The sequence below is a fragment of the Sphaeramia orbicularis genome, chromosome 18, assembly GCF_902148855.1.
Source record: "Sphaeramia orbicularis chromosome 18, fSphaOr1.1, whole genome shotgun sequence".
Lineage (NCBI taxonomy): Eukaryota > Metazoa > Chordata > Actinopteri > Kurtiformes > Apogonidae > Sphaeramia > Sphaeramia orbicularis.
The window spans coordinates 23846013-23873764 of NC_043974.1; the positions used below are offsets into that span (position 1 = coordinate 23846013).

Here is a 27752-nt window from a genome sequence, read left to right on the forward strand (position 1 = left end):
ACTCCTTTACAAAAAAACCCAAAAAACACTTGCCTTTGCCTTGAGTTGCTTCACAGTCAGAAATTTATCCTTCTGCAACAGCATTACAAGGTCCTTGTACACAGATCGTTGAACTGAAGATGACAGAATTAAAAGCAGCATTTTGACAGGTTGTACACATTAGGGCTGCATGATATTGGAAAAAAACTGACACTGCGATTTTTTTTTAACTCTGCGATATATTATTGCGATATGAAAAATTACTCAGGAGGATATAATAGCTGTGTGGTGCCAACGTAAATGGTCAAACAAATTAGTTGTGTTAAGTCTTGTTGTGGCAACAGGTGGAAGGCACTTTTGCCACAGAACTCGTGTTTCCGTATCATCCTTCTTGTAGCCGAAATAATTCCAGATAACTGACATTGCTTTTCTTTTTGGCACCAAGTCTTTGTTTTTGGTGATTTCCCATGTTTGTTGCCCATTTTTCAATGTCATTACCAGCGACTCACTCCATGTGCAGGAGCGGGGCCTACTTTAGCAAACTGATTAAGAGTGATTGTGATTGGTGGATGGCTGCACCCAGTGTATGTCAGGTACACAGGTTGAAATTAGATGAGAAAACACAGTTCATTTTCCTCCTACATCACGATGCGATGGCGATCCTCAAACGATAAATTGTGCAGCTCTAGTACACACCCTGACCATTTAACACAGGTGCTTGCAGATTGTCCATGTTGCTGTTGCTTTTTAGGCCAAAAATGGATAAACAAAAGCATTTCTCCAATAGCATGATTTAGTGATTTTAACCCTTAGAGCCTGTTCTAATATTAGTCACATTTGTACTGCTAAGCACAAAAATGCACTTTTCATAAGGTAGCTATAAAATTTCTAAATTAATAGTAATTTCTGCTTTCATTGAGCTCATTCATACCATATGCAGTACTGTATATCTTAAATTGTTCACCAATTTTACCACACATCCATCCATCCATCCATCCTCGATATCATCATCCATATCTATCTATATATACACACACTTCAGGAAAAGGATATGGCATAAGTGCTTGGGCCTTAAACCTACACACATCTCAAAATAATGTTTACATAGGTCAACATTGTTTTTGATTGTGGTCTTTTTGTGATTTTTGTTGTAAATATTAAGCAATGTATGTTATATGTCTTCTGTCTATTGTATGTTCCTAAAAATGGGCCTAAATATGGATATTCTGAGATAAGTGTATGACACAAACTTGCAATAGCACTAAAGGGCAGGTGTAAATAAGCATTAGCGTCTTCCTGCTCCTTTTCGAGCAACATATTTGGAGAAGACTGTTGATATGAAATTTTATACAGTGTTGGTAATATGCACGTTAGAAATGAACTGTTCATTCATTCTTCATTCATTCATCAACACAGCCAACATGATCAAAAACTGAAGAGGGACAAGCACAACAACAATACAGCAGTCAATAAGAGTTAAAGTATGTGGACATTTTGCTTGCCTTCTTTAATGTATTAAAAGTACTTTCTACTTACTGGAGTCCCCCAGTACCACAACAAACTTGTTATGGAGAAGCTGGGCTGCCTGCTGGTGACTCACATGTTGCATTGCCTCCTCCTGCGAGTTAAAATACAACATGTTCATTACCATCAACATCTTAGCAGTCAAGCCACAAGTGTAAAACATACAGCCCACAGGCTGAAACCGGCCCACCAACAGTTCTAGCCTGATCTACAAAGTGCAAAAATTACATTGAAGATCTTAATAGTCAAGGGTGTCAAACTTATTTTATTTCCAAACTTCAACCTCTAAAATTTTAACAATATTATGACTGTTACTAAATGTTTTGTGCATTTGTAGATCTACTATGATCTGTAATCCACATGTATGCATGATAAATTGAGGCAAAATACTGTTCAAATACTGCGTATTTTTAAAGAAATTTCAGGTTGTTCAGGTTATTCACATTCTTTTTATGAAAGGATGGTTTATAAATGTAAGCATTTTCATGATTTAATTTTACTTTCTTCCAGTGAGCAAAAAAAAAAAAAAAAAAAAAAAAAAAATGGAGTTCTCATTTATTACAGAGCCCCTTTGTTGATGTGAAGAAAAAACTGTCAATGCGCGGCCACAAGAAACTACTGCGTGGTAACGAGGTACTAATGCTCCATACCATTACCACAAGTGTTCTAAGTATATCATGGTAGTTCATACAAAGGTGAAAATGAAATGAAATCAAACTGAGATGTTCCATGTTGGTAAGTGCATCAAACCGGTGTGCTATGCTGTACAGCAATCTCCAGGCTCTGTAATTTATAGGAGCTTAAGGCAAGGCAAGGCAAGGCAGATTTATTTGTATAGCACAATTCATGCACAGGGTAATTCACAGTGCTTTACAAAAATGGAAAAGAGACAGGTTAAAAACACACAATTACAAATAAAACAATCAATAAAACATAAATAATAATCAATTAAAACAAAGTAAAAGAAAAGAGTGCAGATAGAACCCTTTCAGTAGTTACATGTACAGTTGAACAGAGCTGTTTTCAGCCTGAACTTAAACATTGTCACAGTAGAGGCCTGTCTTATGTCATCAGGAAGACTGTTCCAGAGTTTAGCTGCATAGAACTGAAACACAGCTTCACCCTGTTTAGTCCTGACTCTGGGCACCAGCAAAAGACCAGTCCCTGAGGTTCTCAGGGTCTGAGATGGTTCATATGGGAGCAGCATGTCACAGATGTACTTTGGTAAGACACTGTTTAACTGGTTCAGCCCCTGAACTAAAATGAGTTTGACACCCTGAGTTACGCAATACTGTGTAAATCTTAACCTAAAATTCTGGCTGCCATTCTAACAAAGTTCATAAATGAATGACCAGTAGAATAACTGGAATTAATGTAATTTAACACATGACTTTAATCTGTGGTTGAATGTGGTGACGCTAACTATTTAAGGGTTTGCTGTTTTGCGCGCCTTTTTTAATTAGCAACTTTAACATTCATTATAAAATAGAGTCAGGTCAAATAGGGTCCTCTTCTGTTAGAAAAAACCTGATGGACTGAAAACTTTGACAATTCTCTGACAAACTCCTACAGTACCAAAGATGCACTAACTCTTCTTTTAGCTAATTATGTGTCTATGTAAACGGTAGTTATCTCTGTGCTGTTAGGCTAATTGTACAGCTGTATAAATCATGAACTAGCTAACTAAATAAAGCGATTAGCTGTGGTTAAAATTAGTAGCTTGCTATTTTTAGGACAAATTGATACTTACCATGGTTGGATGTAGTTAATCGCAGTTACAGCAGGGCCAGGCAGAAAGCACCTGTTAATTAAAATGGTTTTGCTGTCAGCTAATTAAAAAAACAAAACCATCTTAGTAAACTTCAGTACAATACTGGCTTCTAAAGCCAAAACACAGTCTGATCGTATTATTTAGATGCTACTTTAAAAATCGTTTTACACCTTCATATCTAAGCTGTGGTATTTTCACCAGTGTTCTGCCGGCCCTTGGGACGCTGTTTTTTTTGTCTCAGGTGTCTGCAATTAATAAGGCAATTGAATGATGCATTTGTGTTTGTCGGAAATCATGGTTTTGAGCTCCAAGACTAATTAAAAAAATTAAATAAATTCTCCGGTCCCCCAACATTTGCTATATGAATATAGTATAGGAAAACAACTCATTCTTTGTGTGTTTTTTAAATAAATACATAAAAAATATTACTCAATATTATTATATTCAATATTGTTTTGATCGTTTTGATCAGGACTAAAGTTGATCAAAATATTTGACCCAAAACAGCAGAAAAAAAAAAAAAAATTATTATACAATTTTTTTTTGGAAGAGGACAATTTTGTCCTGAATGACTCTAGAGGGCAGTAACATTTTAAAACTAGAAGCACTCGGAGAGCGCAGACCTCCGCCAAGGCTGATCAGTGGCCCCCCCTGTGGGCCCCCCCACCCCTGATCACCACCAAAATTTAATAATTTCTTCCTTATCCCATTTCCAACAAACCCTGAAAATTTCATCCAAATCTGTCCATAACTTTTTGAGTTATGTTGCACACTAACGGACAGACAAACAAACAAACAAACAAACAAAAACAAACAGACAGACAAACAAACAAACAAACAAACCCTGGCAAAAACATAACCTCCTTGGCGGAGGTAAAAAAGAAAAGAAAAGAAAAAGAAAAAGAAATTCCCCAGCCACCTACAGCAACTAATTTTTTTTGCATATTTGTCATAAATAACAAGTGACTTGGAGTAATCAAGCTGGCATTTAAAGGGTTAAAATCCTTAAAATGAGTGAATTGTAGTTTTGAGCAAGGTTGAGGTTGTTGAAGAGATTTAGTCAGCAGAAAAAAATATTAATCTGTCAAGTTTTTGTAATAGTTTTTTGGAAGTACAGATTTTTGTCCTGAACAACTTAAGAGGGTAGTAAATTATATTAACGCCTAACGGACAATAAATAAGTAAAATAATTTTTCTGTTCATTATAACTCGAATACCTTTATTAGAGTAAACACCATTATACTGTTTTTAAATCAGTATTTCTTATGTACACAGGTATGCATATATAAACCGTTAGTTTTGGAGCAACAAATGACAGTGTCAACCTTTTACAGACTTTCAAATATATAATCTGTATCAGGGGTGTCAAATTCATGTGGGCTCAGGGTCCACATGCAGCCCAATTTGATCTCTAGACCAGTAAAATAATTGCATAATAGCCTATAAATAATGAGAACTCCAATTTTTTTCTCTTTTAATGCAAAACATTTTAAATTAAATGTTTACATTTACAAACTATCCTTTCACAAAAAATGTGAATAACCTGAACAACCACAAATGACCTGAAATTTCTTCAGAAAAATAAATGCAATAAACAACAACATTATGCCTCAACTCATTTATACAAGTGCATTACAAAGTACAGATTTTAGTGGATCTACAAAGGCACAAAACATTTAGTAACAGGCATAATATTATTCAAATGTTGGAGTTTGGAGTTGTATTTGCAGGTTATTAAGTTATTTTATTGGTCTGACCCACTTGAGATTAAATTGGGCTGTATGTGGACCCTGAACAGAAATCAGTTTAAAACCATTGACTGTTCACTTTGCAAATTCATCCTGCAGGCCACATTGGAACATTTGGTGGGCCAGTTTTGGCCTGTGAGCCGTATGACATCCCTGATCTATATCCACCTATCTATTGTCCAAACCACTTAGACCTCCAGAGAGTTGATGGGGGGCCATAGCCTATCTGGGTTTATGTGATCTATAGAATTATGTTATTGAATGCATATATGTGGGAGTAACAGGCTATCCCATTGTTTTTTATTTCCTCAGAATAATAAGATATTCTCAATGTAAATACTTGACAAATGAGACTTCACAAATGCATTCAAATGAGACAAACAAACTCTTCTTTTCTTGTCATCCATGAAATAAAACTGGATCTCAACAAGCCTTTCATGAGAGTTTATGTAATGAGATAATTATGAATACAGTGCAAGGATTCAATACCATCATAAAATTCCTCCTTTTCGAGTAAAAATTGCAATACAGGAAAAGCTGTTTTTAGTAATCAGTTAAAATGACTTGAGAGATACCTGTGGATCAGACTTTGGGAGTGGATCAGTTAAATATTTGAGCACAGGAAGGAAATAGTCACATGGACAATTGATAGATCAGCCTTTTTACCTCCACCAGGAGGTATTGTGATCACTTTGCTTTGTGTGTTTGTTTGTTTGTTTGCTTGTTTGTTTGTTAGCAACTTTACGGGAAAACTATTTCAACCATCTTTACCAAATTTTACCCACAGATAGGCCTAGGCCCTGGGACGAACCCATTAAATTTTGGGCCAATTAGGCCAAAGTTCAAGGTCACAGCAAGGTCACAAAATCTCAAATTTTCCTATTTCTCATTATTGAGCAATTTTCGAAAATTCATAAAAAATTCAAAACAACTCATATTAGCCTCCAATTTGATACACCTGTAGCTTATAACAATATCTTGTATCTGGCACAAAATTGTCCACATCCACTGTGGAATGTGGACTCTGTGGACATTTCAATTTAACATTGAAAATCCCATTTTACGACACATTTTTCATTATAACTCAACAAATATTGACTGGAATTTAATAAAATTTGACAAACACATGACTGGTAGCAAGCTTCAACTTTTTCTGCTGTATGGAAAAACCTTGAAACTGTTCAATTTAAAAAGAAATAGTCGATCCACACATGCACACCATTCGGGGTGCTTGGTGGAGGTTTGCATTCTCTGAACACTTGTTATTTCTAATTATTTGGTTAATTTCTTATGAAAATTGTTGAATAAACATCAGAGGAATGGCTTTGCCCTTTGTGTAGACTCATTCTTTGATCACCTCTTATTTATACTTTCATTAGAAGTCACTGTCATCATCACAATCTGTCATTTGCATCTTTTTTTTCTTGCTTGCTTTTTCCTGCTCCTCTTCTTCCTTCTCCACTTCATCTTTATCTTCACCTCTGTCTTCACCTTCATCTCCATCTTCATCCTCATCTTCCTCTGTCTCATCTTTTTTCTTAGTGTGCTTCTTCGGGTGAAACTCTTTATATATCCCAGTTAGAGCTTTTGCTGCTTCTACAGACACTTTGAGATTTCCAATCACTTCTTTATCTTCATCCACACTCACGACTGAAAGACACACAAGTGAAGCTATTGTAACAACACTCACAGTAGAAGGATAGGAAGCATTACAAGCACATTAAGTGTCAAACAAACACATACTGTCGATCTGTTGTTCAATGACATCATTTCCTGTGAGCAGCAGTTCCTGGAGGTCAACGAAGGCATGTCCGACATCCACACACTCCTCCTCCTCCTCATCCATCGGCTCGCTGACTACTGTGAATTTCAACCTACCATGATGAACACACATTTTTAATATCATTGTAAAGCACTGACTGAAAGGACAACAAATATAGTTAAGTGGTGAAGTACAGTATGATTTTGATTTTTTTTGATGAAACAACACACACACAAAACAAGTGATTGTTCTTTAAAGTATGACCAAAGAGAGATAAAAGAGAATACTATTTTCACACTATAGGTATATCCTATGATCTTGTGTCCCAGGATGAAAAAATTTAATAAAGGAGGAAGAAGTATTCAGATACAGCACTGAGACAGAAAAGTACAAATGCACCATTATAAAAGTCCTCCATCAAAAACGGTCTTAAAAGTACAAACTGTAAGAATTAGCAGTAAAAAGTAGTGATAATTGATAAGAACTGATATTAAAGAACGGGTTTGGTTCCTCTGACTGATATACAATTAAATGAGACATCATTAGATTAGGGATGATGTTAAGAGTAGTATGTTGTTGTTTCTGCTGGAGCTGGTTTGCCCATCATATCCAGTTTTATTTACATCAGGGGACAAATGCATCTGAGGGCTTATCACATGATTAATGGGAGAGGAAACAAGAAAAACAAAGTTCTGTCTGCAGACATCCAAAAAAAGGCAAAGACAAACTTATGTACACACCTGCCATTGTTGGGATCCGTCCTCTCCAACATAGTGTAAAGATACTGTCGGAGTGGAGCTGAGTGGAGGCCATCCACATAGATCACTGAGAGAGACAAAGAATTAATTAGCTTTTATATTTTATTAGAATATATACAGGAAACCACGACATCCACTTCCCCTCACCTCTTGTGAAGTTATAGTGAATCTCCTCCCCCTTTGTGGGCTTGCGGAGGGACATTGGTGTTTCTGTTGTCTCCATGGGAACACCCAGTAGTCGATATTCCACATAAACACACTGAATTGATTTATCCAGCGCCACATGTGAGGATGGTTCAAATGTCAGCGACAGGATCTCAACTCTCATCTTCTGCCCTTTTCTTACTTTGCGTGTTGGGGGAATGATGATAATGTCGCTTTGGGAGGAATGTGAATCTGAAGATTCTGCAGCTTCACTCCCCTCTGCAACAGCCAGAAATACATTACATTTAATTTAGATATATAAAATCTAATAAGTTGACAAACTACTTTTTATTTCAGAAAAAATTAATAATCCGATTTAAAGTCTCATATATTTGTAAGGCTCAGAAGTTAAGGTAATTTATGTTGAAGAAATGTAAGGTTTAACAGTGAAGTAAATTCATATTACAGGGAATAAGTTAATTCATGTATTTGTTAAAAAATATATTGGCAGTGTTTACCCAATTAACTATTTATTATATTTGCAGAATTATTATTTACACATTTACACATTTAAATATTCTCATTTGTTATATACAAGCAGCTAAGACAATCTGTTGAATCTGCCTTTCTAAATCACTTACATTTACCAATCTAAATACTGCTAGCTCCTGATTGGTTAGTTCAGTCATGTGAGGACATGTGTCAAGAAGTGTTGTGGTGGTAGTGGAAGTGTGTGAAAAGTAAAGCACAGTTCAAGAAGAAATCCGTCTCCATCCTGCTGTCTCATTCTATAAAGAATGAACCATTAACCACCAACAAACCCTCATGTTACATATTCAATGTATAGAAGGTTTTGAGGTAGTAGATTATTTTTTGCATTCCAAAATAAGGTTTCATATTGCTGAGAAACTAAGGAGGCTGATTAGGTCTATTGTGTGTTAATAAGTAGTTACCACTCTCATTCTCCTCTTCTTTATCTTCTGACACCTGATCCACAGACTGAGGATCCTGAGAAGAAGAAATAAGATACACATCCATTAACCAGCCAGTTTACTACTGAACTGATTTCATAAATAATTCCCTTTTCTTGCTTTGGTTTAAGACCTTTAAGCAAATAAATGAGAGAATGAACTTCCACCTGAGTCCTGATGTCACTAGCAGAGCTTCCCCTGGACAATGAAGCTGGTGATTGTCTGGAAGATGGTCTGAAATATAAAATAGTTTGTGAAACATGTAATTGTATTAAAAGGATTGCAAGGAGAGAAAAAAAAAACATCAATTTACCTGCTTGTTGATAACCGAGAGGGTGACATCAGTCGTGGCTCAGGTGTCAGGCGGAGTGTGTCACGGTAAAGGTCAGGTGGCCTCTTGGTGGACTTTTTCTTGTCTGTGGTTAGTTCCTGTGAACTCTTCTGTTTACCAGATGGAGATTGAGGCTGTAAACACACACAAATCAGGATCTATATAACACATATATTTTCATGCACACTACTGCTGACGGGGCTCAAAACTTTACCTGAACTTTTGTCTCTTTTGTTTCAGCTCGGGTTCCTTTTGGCTCCAGTAGCTGAGTCTGTGACAAAGACACAGAAAATCAAACACATCAGAAAGCTAAACTCTTTAAAAAATTCTTTTTGGTGACTGTTGAATTCAACTCAACAAAAGTATTGTACAGTGTCTGTAATCTTTCACTGTGTTGATTGATGTGTGTGCAACTTGAAGTTTTTTCCACAAGTATTTACACAGGAGAGTTTTAGAAATTCAAGTTTTAGGAAATCAAAACATACTTTGCTCGGCACTCAACATTTAGAACTTTTAGAGATTCCAAAACACCAAGGGTAGAAAAGATATCAAGGTAATAATTTTGTAACAAGGTTAAACTCAAACTTTTTGTAGAAATAAAAATTATCATTCAATGAAGAGTATTTTTGTTATACTTTATGACATGACTAAGGTCTATGTAACTTTTTTGTTACTTTGATCACTACTTTTTTGTCACTAAATGTATACATAATTTTTCAACTTTGAAGCATTACTCTTTGTTCTCACTTTTTTTAGTTTAAACATGACATTGTAAAGCGCTTTGGGCACCCTGCAGGTGTAGAAAATGCGCTATATAAGTTCAGTCCATTTACCATTTTACCGTAAACATGAATCAAAGTAATATCACCTTCACTCTGGGCTTGGCTATGGGCCTCTGTGACACCTCAACCCCTTCTCTCTTCAGCTTCTCCCTTTCAGTGCCTTCCACTGTCCTGTCCTGTCTCCCCTGTCGTCCAAGTGTAGTGTCTGCTGGTGGATGGAAAGGGTACTTCCACTTTATCATGATTCTGACCATACCCCGCGGGCCACCGGCTGGATCCCTCAGGACATAGTCACCTAGCAGGTAAAACACAGACACACTGATGAATGATGAGACAGCGTTATTTGAAAAAGATCACTTTGTCCTTCATCTTAAATACAAATACTCTGAACTGAAAAGCAGAATTTGGTATGACAGCACTACTTCTGTCTCACCATGTGACCCACATTTAATTTAAAGGTCCATCCAGTGAAGGATACAGATATAACTATTTAGTTGTAAATCACATTATATTATTAAGTACAGTGTTTTGCTGTCTCACCTCTGATCTCGCTGCCTGTGGCAAGAACTCGAAGTGGGACTGGGGTCTTAGCCAGATAAGCTGGTGGCATCTGATCATCACTATCATCAAAAACATAGATCCACAGACTGCTTGACCTGGAATAAGAATAGTTGGATAGTACCAATATATTTACCAAAAACCGAATAAGTGTACAGTTATTTCAGTGTACAGGCTTACATACCTCAGGTAGTGCAGCACATCAGCTGTTACTGCTAGTGGGTAGCTGGTAGTGTCGTTGAACACCGGGTCAGGAGTACACTGCACTGTTTCAGAGACATGTGGTGGCAGGTCGTAGAGCCTATACTGCAGGTAGGCATCAGGAAGGAGTCCAGGCCAGCGTGCACTTAAGCCAACACAGCGCTCCAACATAACCACCAACTCATTGGGTATCCCTCCACCATAGTCATGTAACTCCTGAAAATAGAGTTAAATGTTAATAGTGTTAAAATGAGATTCAATCATTCATTGATGAAAGAGCTATGCAAGTAACAAGTGATTCTACATGATAAAGTCTATTTAGTAAAAGTATAAAAGTATTAGCAGCAAAATGTGGTAAAAGTTTTTAAATAAAAGTACCTGTGACTGATATAATATTACATACGACATCATGGAAACACGTCAGTTTTGTTGCAACATGTTGATGTCAGTATTTTTTTTGAAACAGAGACGCCAAGTAATTCATAGGGTTTGTCACATAAGTAATGGAAGAGGGAAGAAGCATGAAACAAACTTCTGATACACAGCTGTTTTTAGTTTTTTATTTCTTTTTCTCTAATCTTTTTTAGCCATATATTGGGTCATAACAACATTTATTGAACTGAAACCATGTGAGGACTGAACCTGAATAAATAAATAAACTGAATAAACCGAATAAGATATAGAAATAAATAAGAAAAGAGATAAAGAAAATGTAAATAGACAGCAACCCAGGAATACATGCAGGGATAAAAATTAAAGAAGGAAAAATATAAATAAGGACAAAATAGATAAATAAATGGTACGGAAATTAATTTATCAAGCCATTTTTATATTTCTGTATATATTTCTCAATATGGCAGGTTCGGTCCTCCATATATGAGGGCAATAGAGGAAAAAAATCACTATCTAATGGAGCTTTCGACATCTCATAGTCATCTCAAATGTGAGTCAATACACACTGCTTTCAGTAAGACATAAAAAACAACTAGTACCTATAGCTATCAAATAAATGTAGTGGAGTATGAAGTACTGCTCAATATTTGCTTCTTAGATGTAATGGAGTGGAAATTTTAATAGCGCTAAATGCAAATTGACAAAATACACAAGTACTGTACTAGAGTAAAAGTAGACAAATGGATTTGCAGATTTGTAAATATAGCCTTCTCCTGTGTTTCTGTTTTACCTCATGTTGACTGTCTTGCCAACCCAGTGAGATTTGTACTGGTCTCCTTTGTGGCGCTGTTCTCCGTTCAACTTCTCTTTCTGTAATAGTGTCCATTGGCTCTGCAGGAGGAAACAGTCGAACCCAGAAATCCACAACACCTACAATTTGACCCTCAGAGCCTTAAGAAAGCAGAGAGACAGACAAATTCCTGTATTTCTGAAAGCAATGGAGATAATCACATGTAGAGCAAGAGAAAGTAAATAAAAACATTCAATAAATCTCAAGAAATATTGTCATATTAGATCAAGGTAACTCACCAGTGATATTTACACGTCCATTATTTCGCTCCCCTCTCCTTCCCATGGCTCCCTTGAGTGACATCTGCCCACTTCCATGCGTCACAAACTGAACACCCCCTAACGCCTGGTGGAGTTCCACTTTGACCCTTGACCCCTGACCTCCCAGCCGTCCCAGATCACGGGCTGTCAGAGTGTAGCGGGATGTAAAGCCATAGTTTGGGTGGCTGCCTGACACCATAGGAGTGGAGTGAACTTCAAAATCCAAGAGGCCGTAGGTGCAAAAGGTCACAATGTCTTCAGATCCATCCACTAAAGGACAAAGGGTAGTCAGAGTCCGAAGCCCTGCTGGGGTGAAAGTGGCAGCCTGGGGGGGTCATAAACATATATATTAGTTTCATGGGAGGCTAGTTTAAAAGAAGAGTGAAAAAACAAAGTGCAAGGTGGGATATTCTTAACCTTAAGCTGAATCTCCAACAGTGACTCTCCAGCCCTCAGTTGAGAGAGTGACAGATCATCTTCAGTGGGCTCCTCCACTTCCTGATCTCCAGCTGGCAAAGTGTACTGTATTGGGATGGTCCGTTTGTAATTCCTAGGGCTGTATACTAGCTCTTTCAACTGGGCTGAAATGTACAAATGGAAAATAATTACATTGAAATACTGTGTTGGGGTGTTTTTTGGGCTATTTGTGCTTTGCTTGTAAATACAAGTTATGTTTTCCAAACCAAACTGCATATATTGTTTTGGAATGTTCTTGCATTTGCTCTGTACAAAGCAGATGTTGTTTTACCTTGTAATGTGTTAATCTGTAGAGCTCTTTTTGATAGAAGTTTGTCTTTCTCTGCTATCCTCCTCCTGTTCTCTTCCCTCTCCCTCTCCATCTTGTGTGTGACTATGTTCAACTCTTCCTTGGGGAGCAAATTTTAATTGGAGACAAGGGAATTAAATGTATTACTGAATGTACTATACACAGAAAAATATATTAGAAGTTGGAACATGTATATACCTGCGCGTCCTTGGTGATGCGATGCTCCAGCAATAAAAGGTTTCGAGTTTTCTGTAATTCTAGCACAGTCTCAGCATGTGATGCCTGAATGTTTGTGAGCTCATGAGGTGAATCATCCACTTTTCCGTCAACATCAAGGAAACACGGGATCTCTCTGCTTTCCTGCTGCATCCTAAAGGCCTGCGGTTGAAAAGAGGGTGTGATGCAAAAACTTTTTTTTTTTCAAATAAAATAGGGATGCTGAAGCCTGCAAAATGGACATGTAACAATGAAAATTAGGTTGGTTTGAGAGGTCATAGTATGCACTCACCCTAATCTGTATAAGTGTATCACTGAGATCCTCAACACTCATGTCAAACACCTAAAATAGAGGAGAGCCAGAGTGTGATAATAGGATACAAACCAACAAGAAGTGACAGATATATAAAATAGTTTTGCACGTTGATGTTGCTCTATTATTCAGTTATCTCTAACCTTGGTGACAGAGTCCAGTCTTTCCTGTAGAGTAGATATCTGCTCTTTATATTGGAGAATTTCATGTTGCAGATTTTCTGGTTTGTTTCTCGTCAACACAGGAGATTCTACATAAAACAACAGCAAACATGATTATACCTCTCTTACTGCAACACTATTTACAGGAACTTCCCAGATATCTGATGTTAGCTTTTGTGACATAGCTGATGTGGCATTGATATTTAAATTCCAAAACAAAATACAAAAATGCTGAAAGCCCCACCTCTTTCTCGTGCTCTCTGCTCCTCTAGTCTCTCCTTCTCTTGTCTCAGTCTCTCTTTCTCCAGTTCCAGTCTGCTTCTCTCCTCCCTTTCAACTTGCAGCATCTGTTCCAGTCTTTGGATGTCCATTCTCCACACGTTTTCTCCATGTTGTTCCATCTTTAACTTCACTTCTGTTGGTTTTTCAGTCTGAACATCATGACTACTTTGAACAGATAAAGTTCTGTGAAAGAAGAAAGACATACTTATGCACAAAACAGGTTTCATTGAAATGCATGTCATGCTGTCAAGTAAACCTTTTCAGGACAAAAGCAAATATTTAGAATACACAAGGCTCTATCTGAAACATCAGTTCCTTGATGACTGATAAATTTGTCAGATCTTATCACTCCATTTGAATTTTCAAGGCTAAAGACTTTAATCCTTACCTTTCAAGTAGAGTGTCATAGTTTTCTTTTATGAGGTCCCTCTCTCCTTCTAGGTCTGATATCCTATCTTGTAACTGAAGACAAAAGAAACAAAAAAAATCCTTACATTCTTCTGACCATACATCACATAGTCTTTCTAGTCTTCATAAAACTTGTACCACTCATTTTCCCAGCCTGGTTTTACACCGTACATGTTCATTTTCCTGTGTGATGCAGTACCTTGTCCAGCGTCTGCAGAGAGAGGGAGGCAGAGGTAAGCTTTCCCTCCAGCCCCAACGCTCTCTGTCTCTCCTGCTTCAGCTGTTCAGTCAGCTCCTCCACCTTCCCCAGTAGAGCCGTCTGGCTTTCCCTCAGTGACTTTTGACTCTAAGAGAACGTGTCATACAAATGAAAACGAGCTGCACTTACTGAAGAATTTGCTTGAGATTTGTGAATGTGCAAAGGGATTTTACCTCGTCTAACTGTTTCTCAAAAGCCTGGGAAAGAAGAATGAAAGAATAACTGTGAAATAACTACATAATGTATGATTTACATCTTCAGTGGGTGACAGAATGGGCATCGTACTTCTTGCAAGTTGTTAAACTTCTCCTGGGTGATTCTCAGGGCAGTGCTCTTTTCTGAAAGCTGCTTTTGTAGACGAATCAGATCCACATTCTCTCTGATAGTGATTCTAATAGAAAAACATCGAGGAAAAATGTACAATATATAGATTGTTATGGCTCAGGAATGTTCACTGTTTCATCAGGATTATACTCAATTATAAATTACATTTATGATTTAGTAACAACCAGATAGCAGTGTCAAGTGGAAAGTAATTTAGACTGCTACTATCCCACCTACTAAGCAATGTGTTCATTAGTATTTAATCAGAAAATCAAAAGCCTGTATACTGAACAAAATATTAAAACACAAAAAGTAGGTAAAAACTTCAAGAACCAAAGCAACACAGACCCCCAATTTTAATGGTTTATGGTATACTATAATAAAATGAGATTGCATAATATGAGGCTACTAATTAACAATGATTTGTAAATATTATTTGACCTGCTGCATTCTTTCAAGTTTCTATAAATCATGATTTTTCATGATGAAATAAAATGATACTAGAACTGTAGAAATTAAAAATAAGCTACTTAATTCTTCAACAGAAAAATAGAATTAAAACTACTCAAGGACTAATTAAAACTAGGATGAACTGAAAAACAACTGAAATACATGAAAGAGTAAAAACTAATAAAATAAAACCTGACAAAATTCTCAAAAATATATGAACTCTTGTGTCATTCTGATTTATGAAGCTATCCTCACCTGTGTCTCTCAGCCTGTGACCTCCTCATGTCTTTCATGGTTCCTTCTATCTCCTTCTCCTTCTCTCTCAGTGTGTCTCTGAGTGACTGTGCAGTCAGCTCCAGCTCTGCGATCCGAACCTGCTCCGTCACACTGGACCTGCTGCAGGTGGAGGCATCAGGGGTTTATGCACTATTTCTACTTTAAAGAATTCAAATATGACCTAAAAGTATCATTAAAGCATGCAGAAAAAAAACTTCTCCTGAGGTTATGTAAAAGAAGTCAGTGTAGTGGATTGTAGAGATATAAACTGAATGAATTTACATTAATTTTACCAATTTATGTGACCACTACAAGTAGTAGAGAGTTACTCTGCTGGTCTCATATGGTGAGAAAAACTAATGCCAAGGGGTCTTTGACTGAAGTGTTATAAAGTGACAAGATGTGATGAGAACTGATAAGAAACAACTTTTAGAGTCCAAAAAAAGTGACCAAGTGATAAAATCTAGAAGAAATAGACACTGCTCTGAATGAAAACAATGGAGTTTGTTGCTGAATGGCAGCGTTTCTTCTACCTGGGTGAGTTTGATTATGAGGCTTACGAAGGTTCAAGTTATTATATTTGCCAAGTTGGCTGTTTGTTGAACCGCAGCTCAGACTAAACTGTGACAGTTCTGGCCTCATTTCAAAGTTTCCAAACAACTATTTATTGCAGCAAAGTGTACAGAAAACAGAGGTGATTCATGGTTTTACTGTGGCTGTTTTCTGTCTAAAAACAGAGTTATAATGCAAACTAGCTGACGCAGCATGTGATACAGTCTGTGGAGACATAGCGTTAATTCATCAATGGTTTTAGTAGCTGTGAGTGTGTTCTGATGAACAACTTCCCCCTGCTTGAGAGTTTGGAATATCAATACTACATAAAACGCCTTTAACACCTACAATCGTTCCATCTCTGCTTTTGTGTCTTCTAGTGATGGTCCATAGCGAGGTGGAGCCGTCTGCGCTGCCCTCCTGACTCCACCCTCCCCTTCAATACTTTTACCTACCAGTACAAAAAGATAGACAAGAAGAGATTTACTTCATTTGTTCTTTGCCATCCATCCATCCATCCATCCATCCATCCATCCATCCATCCATCCATCCATCCATCCATCCATCCATGCCACTAAAAGCATTTACACCTTTGCTGAGCTTGTATGGTGTGCGCCCTCCAAGGTCCATAATGTGCTGCTTGGCCAGGGTTAACTTATTCTGCAGGACCTCCTTTTGGCTTTCTAGCATTGCCACACGGGCTTCCAGCTCCTGCATGGTGTCCTCCATGTCCCTCTCCTTAACACCACCAGAGCTGGGACGAGCCTGTTGGATGCGCATCAGTCTGGTGGACATCCTAAGACAAGGAGGAGAAGATGTTCATCACTAACGTGTAAAGCAGATCAAAATGCGTTTGCTTTTGCTTTCCTGCCTTTGCACCTACTTTTAATCCGTTTTTAATATGCCTGGTTTCTGTTTTTATCTGCTGCATGTAAAGTGTCTTTGAGTTCTATGAAAAGCACTATACAAATAAAATGTATTATTGTTATTATTATTATTATTATTACTATTATTATTATTATTAAAATGACTGTTTAGCTGTGCATCAGAAATATGATTTAATTTCATCTGACTGCCATAAAATAACATTGATGTTTCTATTTATTTATTTATTTATTTATTTATTTATTTACTGACTCATGGTTATTTGTAAAATGGGCTTTAACTGTACATTTTGTATTTTTTTTTAGTTTATCTGTATTATTCTGATTGTGTGTTTGGTTTGATACTATTTGGAAATGACATACATTTTTGCTGCTGCCTGTCTTTGCCAGGGCAGTCTGGCATAAGAGATTTTTAATCTCAGTGAGGTATTCCTGGTTAAATAAAGGTTAAATTAAAAAAAAAAAAAAAAACAATTATTGATCATTACTTTCATAGGATTCTGGGTGTTTTACTCAAATTTATAGCATGAATATCATGTTTGTCATTTAGTTTTAGTATATTTTAGAGTATTTTTCGGTCACATTTTGTCTCTAATTTAAAGCCAGAAAACAGTTGATTAAAACTGTAAATCATCCACAACATTAAAAAGTATAAATTATTATTCTGCGTTACACCTTTTAAACTCTTTCATTCAGATTTTACACATCTCAGGCCTCAATAGATCTCAGTGGAATGAAATTTAAACTCCAGAGAAAAAGACAATATGACTGAGTACTGAGCTGGATACAGAGATTTGGATCCCATCACCTGTTAATGGTATGAAACCTGCAAAAAAGGAGGTGTTTAGAAAATTTGTATGCCTCAGTATTAGTTCTTACCTGCGTAGTCTCTGCTCTTGTGTACGTGTGTGTTGTTTCAGCATGCTGTTCTCTTCCTGTAGCCGTAAACACAGGTCCTCCAGATGCTCTTTGGGAAACCGAAATACACGATGTAGGTCTGAAGGAAAGACAGATGCATGAGGAACAGGATAAATGTCTCTGATAAAAAGTCTGAAATACCAACTGAGGCTGATACCTGAAAGAATTTTGTAAAATTTTATTTAGTATTTCACGAGTTTGGGGCGCAAACAGGAAACAAAGGTAGAGAGACACAGAACTCTGACTTTCAATGAATGGTAATTATTATTATTCTGTGTTATTGGGTTGTATTCAAATGAAGAGTAAAGTCAATAATACTAAGACTAGGAACTGAGCCAGAGACATTTCATAATGAGCTGCTATTTTACTATGCCCTTGTATCTGGGTTTTACCTTTTGTCTTCAGTACATGATGTTTCTTCCATGGTTTTGTATCTCGCAGAGTATCTGTTGAAACAACAGAAAATGTTTCATATATATTCACTTGTACTTGTGCATAACAGAATTGTACCCTTCACTCAAAACATCCAATCTAAATCTTAACTTTCTGAATAAAAATAAACCACATAGACATTTACACATACATATACACAAAGTGATCAACATCTGTGATACATACAGACCTGGGACAGTTGGCATAAGTCCTCCTCTCATCATCCCCACATCCCTGACTGGGAGATCCCCAGCTGTTTCATCCACTACTGGAGACATCACACCTCTTGTCCCAAACAATCAATAAGCCCCAACTGATAACTGTGAAGTCAGCAAAGAGGTGTTTTTAACATCAAGTAAAGTCAAATGATATTAAACTTCGGGTGCACATGAATGTTTCAGGCCTATGTATTAATTTACCAGGTTTTAATGACTGTATTGTACAATTTATCACTACGTTGTAGCACCTAGAGTGATCATACCTCTCACTAAATACAAATATTTCAATATTTGAACATAGTACTCAGTCCCTCGGTGCTGAGGTAATCAGCTCTTTGAATGATGGATTCTGTTGGATTTACCAATCATACCAATGCACATTATGGTCAAAACTGATGTCAATGTATGCTGAACTGTCAAATTTCACAGGTAAGAACATATTTCTGTAAGTGTTTTTTTTTTTTTAAACCTACAGTTCTATGCAGTTACAGGAAATATAAACAGAATGTTGGACTTACCCCTGACTGATGACCATCTAAAGAAGGTGTACCTCTTGTCAAGAGGAAGAAACATGTAACGTGCCTGCTTTATCCTGGCATCCAGCAGAATACATAGACTCTACAAGTGTGTCTCTGCCTTGAGCTCAGAAGATATCAGTTTTAATCCCACTTCATCCTGTCTTCCTCTTTCCCAACCCCTGTTAGTTTGTGAAACATGTTCTCAGATCTAAATTCATTCAGAAAACTCCAAAAAAGACAGAAGATTTACTGGTAGTGACTGTAGATATGTGTACATGCATGCTTTCAGTTCAGTGGCATGCCTATAAGTGCACAGTGTGTGTATATTACATTCTTTCAAGACTCTAAACAACAGTCTTTCTCAATAGTCCATCTGCTTTGAGGGTAATCTCATCTCTGCAGTAATCTGATTAGCTGGTATGAGGTTGTGCAATCTAAGATGAGGTCTGAAGTCAGCTTTGGGCTTTAGCCACTGATGACAGAGGATGGCTACTGCTGGAGATAGGCAGATCTAAGATCTGTGATTAACATGTTTCTACTTTAAGGTGTGTGTGTGTGTGTGTGTGTGTGTGTGTGTGTGTGTGTGTGTGTGAAGAAAAGGAGGAGGAGGAAGTAAACATGGGAAGTTTGACAGATAAACCAGTTTGAAGTTTAACGAGTTAAATCAGAGACAGGATATTGATGTTTCATGGGTGAAAAGGTTTATTTTGTGATGTATTGTACATTATATTTATTAGATACTGTCATACAAAGCTTGAGTCTGTGTATAAAATATTCAATAAATACATCTTTAACACAAAACTAGTGATCTATGAGCTGCAAGAATATTTCCTAGTATTAATAGTTTGTCATTTGTCATTTGTACAATCACAAATTTTCAATCCAAATCAAAAACACTGTTAGTTCATTTGTTCTCTAGCATTGTGCCTGAATAATGGCTTATGGACTGTTTTGTAATTTAAAAAGTTTATATACTAAGACAAACTAACAAAAAGGTTTCATTCAGTGCACCTAATAAAAAACTACAAATATTTCTGAAGCATAAAAAACACAACATCATATTGTAATGTTGTCCAAATCCCCACTTCCACTAACTGGGAGAATTATTAATGGTGACTTGTTGACACCACTGTCACTCATTTCTGGATTAAAAAAGGGAAACATGGCCTCAGTAAACTGGAACTGTGTGAAGGAATAGATGTGAGTTTTGGTCTCTGCATTGTAGAAACACAGTGTCCCATCCTCATAATCCAAAAACACCCCAACAACTTGTGGCCTCTGAGAGACACACAGCAGCTCCGCCTCTCCTGCACATGCTCGATACTCACTTCCTTTCCTCAGACAAATTGTCCAATAGCCGTCCTCTGGACTCAGTGTGACCAGGCCCTTTGTGTTAACTGATTTTCTAGCCACGCCCAAATCCCAGGCTGTTTTGTCTCCCACATCTACCTCCCAGTAGTGCCTCCCTGTGGTGAAACCCTGCATAACAGAACAGGTTTATTTGAAAAATCAGTGATAAAGGCTGAAAATAGTACAGGCATTAACATGAACTAAACTTATTATTTACCCTGGTGGCGAGCACACATGGCGCTGTGTCAAAACGCTGTGGCAGGTCTGACAGGTTCTGTTCAACATCTCCATCGTGAACTTGTCGCCCATCCTCTGACAGAACCAACCAAGGATTTGCTGTGCTGGGGTCTAGATGAACTTCCACTGGTTGAGATATATTACTTAAATGTAAATAGAAATACAATATCCTATTTTTCACCATACAGCATATCTACTTTGTCAGTTAAAGCTAAAACCATTTAAAATTTGCACATACAAAGGGCATTTTTGTGCAGTTTGTGTATTTCCATTGTTTCACATAGTTGGAATTAAATATTTTTATCTCTTGTCATGAAATAATTCTGACAATGTGATTTATTCTTGACAGTTAAAGTGTAACTGGGACTCAGGATGTAATCACTGCACCTGGTCAAAGGTGATTACTGATATGTATAAAGCCAGAAATATTGCTGAATTTGTTCTGTCTTTTTTTTTTTCCCGGGTGTATAGATAAAAAAAAAAAACATTAGATAAGATGTATATTGTGTGAATAGTGGGAGAACAGGTAAAAAAAAAAAAGTTAAATTGAGTGGTGTGTAATAGGAATGGGGTAGGGACATATAACATATAAGTTATACTTCTGCCTACTCCATTTCAAATGTGAAAAGAAGAAAATATGTTTTTTTGGGAATACTGTAAATATTATGAGAGCAGAATGTAATTGAAATAAATTATCTATATTACAGATCTAAATAGGAATAAAAAGAGGAATGTGTTTGAAAAGAAAATTATTCCAACTTTCCAACAGTGTAGTCAATTTCATTGTATCTTTCGATAAAAAAAATCTCCTTATTGAACTATTTCACTATTCAAGTTATCTATCTGACTCATTTGTTTTAATCATATAAATGCTGCACACTAATAATGATAGAGCAGCACTGTAATGGATGGTTCATCTACATAGACTTTACATAGAATGTGTTATATTTCAGCTGCAACAATGCAGCTATTTCTATTTTACTTGTCTGTAGAAGTGTCACATACGGAGGATCATGTTATGACTCATTCATGATTGATTTAAGAAAAGATTTTCTTAAAAAATTCAGTTTTAAAATCAGTTATCAAATAATAAGCATAAGCTTTGTAAATACAGCGTCCAAATAACAGAAAAATGTCATTGCTGTGGCTTTATTATCAAACACTTCAATACCTGCATAGTTCTGCATCTTGTCATGCTCTGTAAGAAAAAAAAAAAAAACAAACTGAAATGAGTGGTATTTATTGCTTTTATAAAAACAAAAATTACCTCCTTTGAAATAGAATGTAGTTTTGTGGAGAACAGATTGGAGATGTTTTCAGAGACTGACCTTGACTGGAAAGCCTTTTCAAAACTGATTGCAGCTGCTTTTCAAAGTTGTTGACAGCCCTCCTTACAGTTCCCAGACATGTGTCTGAATGTACAACAATGTCAGAGCAGCCATGGCTTTGTTGAGGGGAATTCAGAGCTGGAAACCTCTGATACAAACACAACAAATACGAAGGACATGTTAATAAGAGAGAAGAGACATACGCCATATGAGGTGAAGGGAGGTCGAGGGGGAAACATGATGGAAAAAAACATACAGAACAACAGATCAGAGAAAATAATTTCCAAACAAAAATGTCTACTGCTTCTACTTCACTTTAGCTTCTATGGGCATTTCAAGGACTGTAGTATTACATATTTGTGCTGTTGTCCTGTTTGTATTGTTTTGTTTTTGTGTTTTACTTGTTCATATGAAGTGTGCTCTATTATAGATGACCATTACTCTTCCTGTTTTAATGCTCATAATGGCTGTTTTAATATACACTGTCCCTTTAATTTTAATCTGTTAGGAAAACAAGTTTGCAGTTCTTCACTTCACTTCCTAGTCCAATTTTTTTGTATCTACTTTGGATCTACTCTGAAAGACTGAACTTTGACAAGTGATATCTCTTGAGGTTCCAGTGACTGTGACACCATGGCTGACCTGTAAAAGATGGAGGTGGTCCTCAGTGTGACAAAGCAGCTCCATCTCATTTCTCTTCTTCTGCAGCTCAGTGATTTCCAGCTCTAGCTCTGTGATGAGCCACTCCGCCCTGCGTTCTGCGGTTTCCTGCTTCCTCCGGATCATGTTGACCACCTCAGCACGACTTCTCTCCAAGGAACTAAATAGAGTGGAGAACATCTCCAAGCTTTGCTCGATGTCCCTTTTTGAATTTTCCTGATAAAATAAAGCATTTATGTATCTTTATTAAATGTAAAAAGAGAAACAAATTTTTTTTTTTTTTTACATAAGTTCTAATGAGTAAAAACAGTGATTCTTCTGTGTATACCTGTCATTTATTTAAATCACTTTCTTTTTTGTGTTGAGAGCTTATTAAGCGTTAACTCACTTTGCTGAGCTTCAGAGACAGTTGGATTTCTTCCACTTTCTCCAGTCTCTCCTGGATCAGCTGTTGAACCATGGCCTCCGTCTTTTTCATCTGAGCCTAATTAGATAAGGAATTGAAGCAAAAACACTAGAGTAAAAATGTAAATCTTAAATGGGATGGTCAGTCAATATGTATTTTCAGATCTGATGCTGGTACTGATTATTCATAATTACAGGAACTGATAACTAATATCTGGCAATGATTAAAAAAAAAAACCAAACCAAACCAAACAAAAGAAACAATGAAAACTGAAAGAAACTCAAAAGAAAAAAATTACTGAAAATAACAGAACTTTTAAGCATGATCCTAAAATGAAAAAGTGCAGGAAGCTCCATGAAGCAAAGAAACTAATACATTTAATTAACAAATCAAAATACACTGTAGATTCTATGAAGTAAACAAAACTTACATTTGTATTGAAATGTGAGCTTAAGATTATAGAGGTGAAAATCTTACCAAGTGTATTTTTCTAATTTCTAGTCAAAATATCTTATCACACATAAAATAAGACATAAACACCTAAAGAGTAACTTTTCAGTGAGATATAAGAACTTATTTTTAGACAACAGATCTTGAAAATCTTATTTCAAGAAATCTTTTTCACTTGTTCTATTGGCAGATGTTTTTTTTGCTTGAATTAAGCAAAAAAAAAAAAATCTTGAATTAAGCAAAAAAAAAAAACCAAAAATCTGCCAATGGAACAAGTGAAAATGATCTTGGTAAGATTTCTGGAAATATAATTTTCAAGATCTTTTGTCTAAAAATAAGTTCTTGTATCTTACTGAAAAGTTATTCTTTAGGTGATTATGTCTTATTTTAAGTGTGATGAGATATTTTGACTAGAAATGAGAAAAATACACTTGGTAAGATTTGGATTTTTTCCAGTGTAGCTCAAATACCATTTTATAAAAACTAATGATACTAAAAATGTTAATATGATCCAATTATTGGCTCATGACTGGTTAATTCCTAATTTCCCATTTGCATGGATGAATGCAGATATATGATGAGTTGGGGTTCAGGGTGTCACCTTCTTCTCCTGACTCTCACGCTCCACTGGCACAGTATCATGACGGCGATGGTCAGTTTCTGTACACAGCACACACACACATCTCTGGTCACTCCTACAGAACAGCTCCAGGAGTTTCTGGTGCTTTTTGCAAATGCGGGTCTCTAGCATCGCCACAGGTTCAATCAGCTTGTGAATCTTCAGCGTGGAAACTCTCATGTGAGGCTCCAGGTGAGTCTCACAGTACGAGGTCAGACACACGAGGCAGGACTTGACGGCCTTCGTTTGCTTACCAACACAAACATCACAATGTATGGATTTTCCAGGCAGTGACGTCAAGCCGTTTTGCCTTCTATGTCGGATATGCTCAGACATTTCTTTGGCAAAGGAGTTTTCACAAAGCTCAGGGCGTGTCTTGAATACTACTTGACATTTGGGACAGCTGATGGCCTGGCTGCTACTCCAGTGTGATGTGATGCAGGTGAAGCAGAAGCTGTGTCCGCAGGGGATGGAGACGGGATCAGAGAAAACATCCTGACAGATGCAACACTGAAACTGCACGTCTGACAGGAAAACACTGGGGGAAGTCATGACCTCTGAAAAAAAACAGAGAATGTTCCCTCAAATTAATCACCTGACTCAGAGGTCTGTGTATTTAATGTAAATAAATCACAGAAAATGTTTGCATTTTTATCACAACTAGACATTTATAACCTTCCATATCATTAGTGTGAAACAATACAAACCTGGCAGGAACCAAAGTCCAACCACCCAGTCACATGGCCTAAACTCTGTAATGTGTAACTAAAGCTGTAAATTAATTTCAACAAACTGGAAAGTCCCATTAAAAATACAAGGAAAAGGCATGCATTTTCTCTTCCAGATTTTGTAAATCATCACCCTGTAGTATCACACTCCCAGAATTCACTGCTCACCCTACAAACGGCTTAAAAATAGTACAGCATTCCCCTTCAAGGGTAGAAACAGGAGCATCAATTAAATCAAACTATTCTAATTTGTTTGCCCATTTGTCCAGAATGCATGGAAAAACATAATCATCACATTATGGAGTGCTGATCTTACCTTGTTGCTGAACAGCATTGAAACTTGACCTCTGAGACGGCACAGCAAACACTGGCCTTGGTTTGTGGATCTAAACTCCTCCCTGCTGGGTGGTTACCACTCCCTCTCTTTTCAGCAATGAGTGACTCAGTTCAAGGTCTTTTTTTCTGTTTTCCCACCATCATGTTGTTCCAGGCTGGGTGGTGTCACTCTAGACCAGGAGGATTTAACTGGCCCTGTATTGTGTTTTATTTCTTTGTATTGTAATATACAATAGCATTGTTTTTCTAAGCTTTGAACCTTAGATCAAAAATGTTTTCCTGTTCTCTTTACTATAAGCACAATGTCCAATATTTAATCCAATGCTCTCACACACTAGTTTTAACAGACATCACCCTAATCCTAGATTCTCTATACTGGCTCCCTGCTCATTTTGGAACAGATTTTAAGATTTTGCTAAAGACTCTAAAAGCACATCTGAGTCGTCTGGTTCACATAGCAGAAATGTTGACCCAATAATACAACTACATCATCATTTAGCTGCTCAAAAGTCCATCCATGCCCCTTTATAATTAGTTTCAGTCTGACTTCACATTCTTAGAAGTGTATTTTCATGTGATGCCATCTGTTTTATTGCTTTCGTGCTTTTATTTTTGTCATGTCACTTCTGTGCTTCTGGGTTATTAAATATAAAGAGTATAATGTAGTGATTAACTCTGTTGTTCAGTGTGTTGTGTACTGAGACTCAATGCTTCAGTGTGTGCTTCTGACGGCCATAAACTAAAATCAGGTCCAGTTGTTGTGTCTCATGTAGTGTCCATCTGGGTCCAGTCCAGTCTGTCGGGTTAAAGGTTTAATGTCCATGTTTAAAACAGTGTCTTCAACGATGGTATTCTATCAAACTGAATATCATCTTTATTTGCTTTCTCTTTCTGACATCCAACAGCAAAACTTTATTATTCCTTATTTTGTGCATCTTGCCTATTAGCCTTCTGTCTGTAGCAAGAAAGTAAATTTCACTAATCTGTGTTTAAAATAAATAAAAGAAACTAAGCTGTTTGTTTTTTGATGCTTTTTCTGCATTTCACTACATTGTATTGTATCGTGAACTGTCATTTTCGTGTACCATGACATTCCTAAAGTCTTGTACAACACATTAGTTGACTATCATATCAGACATCTGTGGTTCCTAAATATGTCATCATAACCTTCTTTATTTGGGATATTTTAGCGACTCTCTTATTTTGGTTTTGACATTTGTCTAATTTCAAATCAATTTAAGTTTTAGGAAGGGACTTGTTTACTGTTAGGTCTGGTCATTTACCTACTAACTCTTCCACTCTTCAACTTCTCATCATTTGCTTCTTTGTCAGTCTTCTGCACAACCTTCTTGGGACTCTACATCGGTAATGCACCTTTTGCAGAAGCTTTCATAAAACAACAAATCCAACATTTTGATTTGACATCCTTTAATCAGATTTTCACCACAGCAAAAATGAACAATTTTATTTGAGATCAGGAAAAAAACTACATTTTTCTTCCTCTCAACATTATGAGATATGGGGTTTGACTGGATTTACAGGGCTGTGGGGCCTTTGGGAGAGTAAATCTTTAATTTGTATCCATTTATATTGATATTTTTTGTCTTAAAGGTAGACAGAAGGGCAGAAACATTTATACCTACACCCATATTCAGGAAAATGTAACAGTTTATCTGTTACATTGTCAGAAATGCAACAAACTATAAAATATCTCTGAGCACCATTTGAAAGGAGTTAGGTTGAGTAAAGAATAAACTAAAGGTGCACTTATCTTATAACAAACAAGTCATCATCACAACTTCCAAGTCAAGTTCATTCACTTATTAATAATATGACCAGAAATATAGATATAACAATGACTTGATAAATCAGAAGACAGTTGTATTGCCTCTGCTGAGTAAAGTGGTCTTTTGAAATCTTTTGAGTAAGAAATGAGAATTAAAGAAATGTGTCTAATAAGTCTCTTTTACAGTGTCAGCTAACTAAACAGCTATAAAAATAAAGCTTCAAAGGATTATGTGACATCAGTGCATTGTTGTATTGTGAGCAGTTGGTTTAAGGAGAGTGACTAAACATATGAGAAAAACATATTCCACCACCTCAGTCCTTCAGTCTCATGTCTCAGGTTCAACAGACAAAATCCTCACTGAAGAAGATATTGGTATTCCAAATTGTCTGAATACCTGGACAAAGTAAACACACACAGACACAATGAAAGACACAGGCAGGAAATGTTATTAGTGAGGAGAACTCCTTGTATATACATCATCAAATTGACAGTGAAACGGCAGTTTATCTTACCTCCTCCATCAGACTCGTCATCTCTAACTCAGAAAGCACCTCAGTGGACTCTAGTCTGATATTCAGTCCAACAACATAATCTGTAGACATACAAAACATGCCCCATAAAAAATCAAATCATAAAATTAGTGTTTAAAAAAAAATTACATAATGAAGTACTTACTATACATTCTCTACTAAGTAAAAATTACTTGCTTAGCACTTGGTTATTTATTACTATTACCAAACATGAATATAAATCTGATTTCATGCAAACATACATCAGTGTAGTTTTTTTGTTGGCCACAGAATCCAATTTATAATTTAAGCTAAATCCAAATGTAATCCA

At 36.6% G+C, this 27752-nt stretch overlaps 3 protein-coding genes across 6 annotated transcripts in view; all 3 read right to left on the reverse strand.

Moving 5' to 3' along the window:
- Positions 1 to 6286: 6286 nt before the first annotated feature.
- rpgrip1 (RPGR interacting protein 1) lies at positions 6287 to 19354 on the reverse strand. Of its 4 annotated transcripts, none has more exons than XM_030162282.1 (31): positions 19010 to 19354; positions 18464 to 18582; positions 18234 to 18287; positions 17803 to 17920; positions 16630 to 16835; positions 16388 to 16490; positions 15467 to 15607; positions 14723 to 14828; positions 14611 to 14634; positions 14378 to 14524; positions 14159 to 14232; positions 13733 to 13953; positions 13471 to 13577; positions 13307 to 13357; positions 12997 to 13176; positions 12781 to 12898; positions 12450 to 12613; positions 12012 to 12357; positions 11713 to 11873; positions 10513 to 10745; positions 10311 to 10426; positions 9857 to 10065; positions 9369 to 9424; positions 9203 to 9263; positions 8971 to 9122; positions 8825 to 8891; positions 8640 to 8694; positions 7690 to 7965; positions 7525 to 7609; positions 6766 to 6896; positions 6287 to 6672 (listed from the first exon to the last, which is right to left on the reverse strand). In XM_030162282.1, exons 2-31 carry the CDS (start codon positions 18549 to 18551, stop codon positions 6398 to 6400), a joined length of 4125 nt encoding a protein of 1374 aa, XP_030018142.1. In that variant the 5' UTR covers positions 18552 to 18582; positions 19010 to 19354; the 3' UTR covers positions 6287 to 6397. The 4 variants fall into 4 exon arrangements, with proteins under 4 accessions (XP_030018142.1, XP_030018143.1, XP_030018141.1 ...); XM_030162283.1 differs by having other exon boundaries at positions 7690 to 7956; positions 18464 to 18586; XM_030162281.1 differs by having other exon boundaries at positions 18464 to 18586.
- A 413-nt stretch (positions 19355 to 19767) lies between these two features.
- LOC115438733 (E3 ubiquitin-protein ligase TRIM39-like) lies at positions 19768 to 24611 on the reverse strand. The gene is made up of 7 exons (XM_030162518.1): positions 24042 to 24611; positions 22973 to 23068; positions 22567 to 22800; positions 21925 to 22072; positions 21768 to 21794; positions 20577 to 20722; positions 19768 to 20488 (listed from the first exon to the last, which is right to left on the reverse strand). Exons 1-7 carry the CDS (start codon positions 24609 to 24611, stop codon positions 20066 to 20068), a joined length of 1644 nt encoding a protein of 547 aa, XP_030018378.1. The 3' UTR covers positions 19768 to 20065.
- Positions 24612 to 26552: 1941 nt separating this feature from the next.
- Positions 26553 to 27752, reverse strand: part of LOC115439013 (tenascin-X-like) — a 27162-nt gene continuing 25962 nt past the window's right edge. Inside the window, exons 40-41 of the mRNA XM_030162906.1 lie at positions 27425 to 27504; positions 26553 to 27306 (exon numbers count right to left, since the gene is read on the reverse strand). Coding sequence (XP_030018766.1) covers positions 27238 to 27306; positions 27425 to 27504 — 149 coding nt within the window. The 3' untranslated portion in view covers positions 26553 to 27237. The remainder of the gene's footprint in view (positions 27307 to 27424; positions 27505 to 27752) is intronic.